This window comes from Alligator sinensis, unplaced genomic scaffold (assembly GCF_000455745.1).
Source record: "Alligator sinensis unplaced genomic scaffold, ASM45574v1 scaffold1432_1, whole genome shotgun sequence".
Taxonomy (NCBI): Eukaryota; Metazoa; Chordata; order Crocodylia; family Alligatoridae; genus Alligator; species Alligator sinensis.
The window spans coordinates 148,317-151,031 of NW_005843197.1; the positions used below are offsets into that span (position 1 = coordinate 148,317).

Here is a 2,715-nt window from a genome sequence, read left to right on the forward strand (position 1 = left end):
AGAGGGCAGCATATTATTTTTCAGATGTTTCAAATTAGTTTAAAGGGGTTGATGCTGATGTAGTCTTTGAGATTTCTTTAGATTCCGATTATCTACTCCCCCTTTCTTTTAAACCTGTTTGCTATTTTGAGAAACTGGAAAGAGGCCTCACAAAGCAAACTTACTCATTCCTCTTGTGTGCTGAAATTCCAGAACAGTTAGTGAAATTATAGCAGATGTAAAATAACTGGAATGTATTTTCTAACCAGGCATCTCCTGGGCTCAAGTTTTAGCCTGCCTTTCCCATCACTTTTTATGGAGAAAACATTTTTATCTGACAGGCTAGTCTGACTTGGCTTTCTGTGGTACAAGTGACATTTTAAATCTAATTTCAACTCTGTGTTTTATGATACTATTTTGCTAAACGAGATTAGAAAATTAATAAAATTAACTCTTCAGTGTGTAAGAGTAATATACGTGTTTAGATAAAAGCGGCAATAGCATTGTTACAAACCAAATCCACTTTCTAAAAACAGAGGAGACTCAGAATAAAGTTATTCATGCACAAATTAGCTCTTGTTAGATAGCTTGTTTGTATAGATTATCACATCACTCAGGAATTTTTCCTCTAGTCCTTACTGTTGAATTTTGCCATGCAATCTCAAAATGTTTTGGTTGCTGAAAATTCCAAGGGGATTACAGTATAATTCATGTATTAATTATAAGTTTGCCTTTAATACCATACCTGAACACTTTGGAGGGATGGCAGATATATTATCTTAAGTAATTTTAAGAAATTCAGTTTATCAACTCTGAAAATATTCAGTCACTTAGATTTTCAACATAGAAGGAACTTTATCCACAAAAAAATAAAAGGGGAAAACCACAGAAGGATACGAACAATGCTGAAACAGTTTCTCCTATTCGTTCAGTCAAACTGTATCTATACCAAGCTGTATAAGCATATCTCCAGTATTTTCTGAAACTGGAAAAAAAAGGCTTTGCCCAAATTGTTTGGCAGTTTGTTCCACTTACCAAACAGAAATATTATTACATTGTATTTCAGAATAGAAATGTTTAACTGAAACAAGATTGTTAATACGTTTTATCCAGTGACCACCTAACACAAGCTATAAACAAAATCCTTTGAATAGGGCTGAAACCCAATATCCCCCATTTTCAGACAAGTACCTGGGGTACACCAAGCTAGAGTCTTTCACCCTCTCTCTCTGACCTAATTAATCTTTAATTCTTTTCTATTGGAGTAAGAGCAGTTCTACCCAAGAACAGCCTTTAGCCTGGCAGTTAAGACACTCTCTGGGAGATAAGAAATGTGGATCTGAATTCTTTCAGCCAGGGGTAGGACTTAAACCCAGGTCTCTTACATCACAGGCAAGTGCTCTAACCACTATTAGATCAAGGGAGGCTACCATAACCACATCCTCCTGCCCTTCTCTCCCCAATTTTCCTACATACTTAAAGAAATGGACTGGGTCAGATCCAAGGGGTGTATGGTGGTATTGGCAATTCACCATCAGGAGTTCCAGTCTTGGCTGTTGGATGCACATGCATCACCACCCCTCCCTCCCCACACCTCTTTCATCATCCTGGATCTGCTACTAGACAAGAGTGATCCATGCTTAAAAGAAGAAAGGCTTCTGCCCCTCCCTGCAGGAGAAGGATCTGGGCTGTGAATGCCAAGCAAACACCTCCTGGTAATGGCAAGTAAGACACTTAACCCTAAAGAAGGTGGCATTTAGCACACAACTCTCTACTCAGCACTTACTTACGGGCTAGCTAAGGCAGTTCCATGTCCAGAATGCTGTTTTCTCTGGACCCCATTCTAATTTCTCCTCATGTATTACAAAGGAAGCAAGGCACCCAGCTCACTGCTCTGGATTCTATGTGGGAACTTAAGCCCATTTTAGGATCTCTCTGTCTCAGTTCTTGTCCCCCTACCAACTGATAAACGTTGAAATTAATTTATAGGAGCAGAGAAAGTTAAGACTGAAGTGCTTTCATGGTGCCCATTATAGTAATATTGAAATATAAGAGATAAATAAACATATTTTCTGAATGCCAAGTGGAGGAAAACACTTTCAAATGTGAACCACTGCAGTGCTTCCTTAACAGAGCTACAGGTGTTGTTTCAAATGGACATAACTAAGAACATTTTATGTTGACATTAACAACTATCAACAGCAAGCAGCCAAAGGCCTACAAGAAGCATCAGTTATCTTACTTATCTCAATCTACTGATATATTATTTTCCAAGGACAACTCAGATATCAACATTAACAGTATCTGACTATTAACTCTTTTAGCAAAGCCATCCAGTCTAAAATTATGGGACAATGATACTGTAATTTAAACCAATGATTTAAACCCTATTTTTTTAAACATTAACCATCATAAAAATGCACTACACAATTTTAAATTTTAAGCCAGAGATGGTTAAAACAGTTCTCTTTTAGAAAACAAATAAATGTTAGAAAAAAAAATACCTTCTTTCCCTTTATGATTCACATTCTTTAATCTTCTTGCACAATGAGGAAATGCAAACATTATTGGCAGCTGACACAGCAGTACGAAACACATAAGCATAGTTGGGTATCTGTTGGATGGAAAGAGTTAATAATAGTTAGAAACTCTGAAGTGTTAGTGGTATAGTTTAAATTATTCCATAATGCAGTTATCTGACAAGTCCCCACAAGCAACTTGGATTAGCTTTTCCCT

The 2,715-nt window shown here is 36.9% G+C and overlaps 1 protein-coding gene across 5 annotated transcripts in view; it reads right to left on the minus strand.

Annotated features, from left to right (window-relative positions):
- Nucleotides 1-2,715, minus strand: part of PRRG4 (proline rich and Gla domain 4) — a 56,051-nt gene that overhangs the window by 8,514 nt on the left and 44,822 nt on the right. For all 5 annotated transcript variants that reach the window (XM_025194407.1, XM_025194408.1, XM_025194411.1 and 2 more), the window contains one exon: nucleotides 2,484-2,593. In XM_025194407.1, coding sequence (XP_025050192.1) covers nucleotides 2,484-2,593 — 110 coding nt within the window. The remainder of the gene's footprint in view (nucleotides 1-2,483; nucleotides 2,594-2,715) is intronic.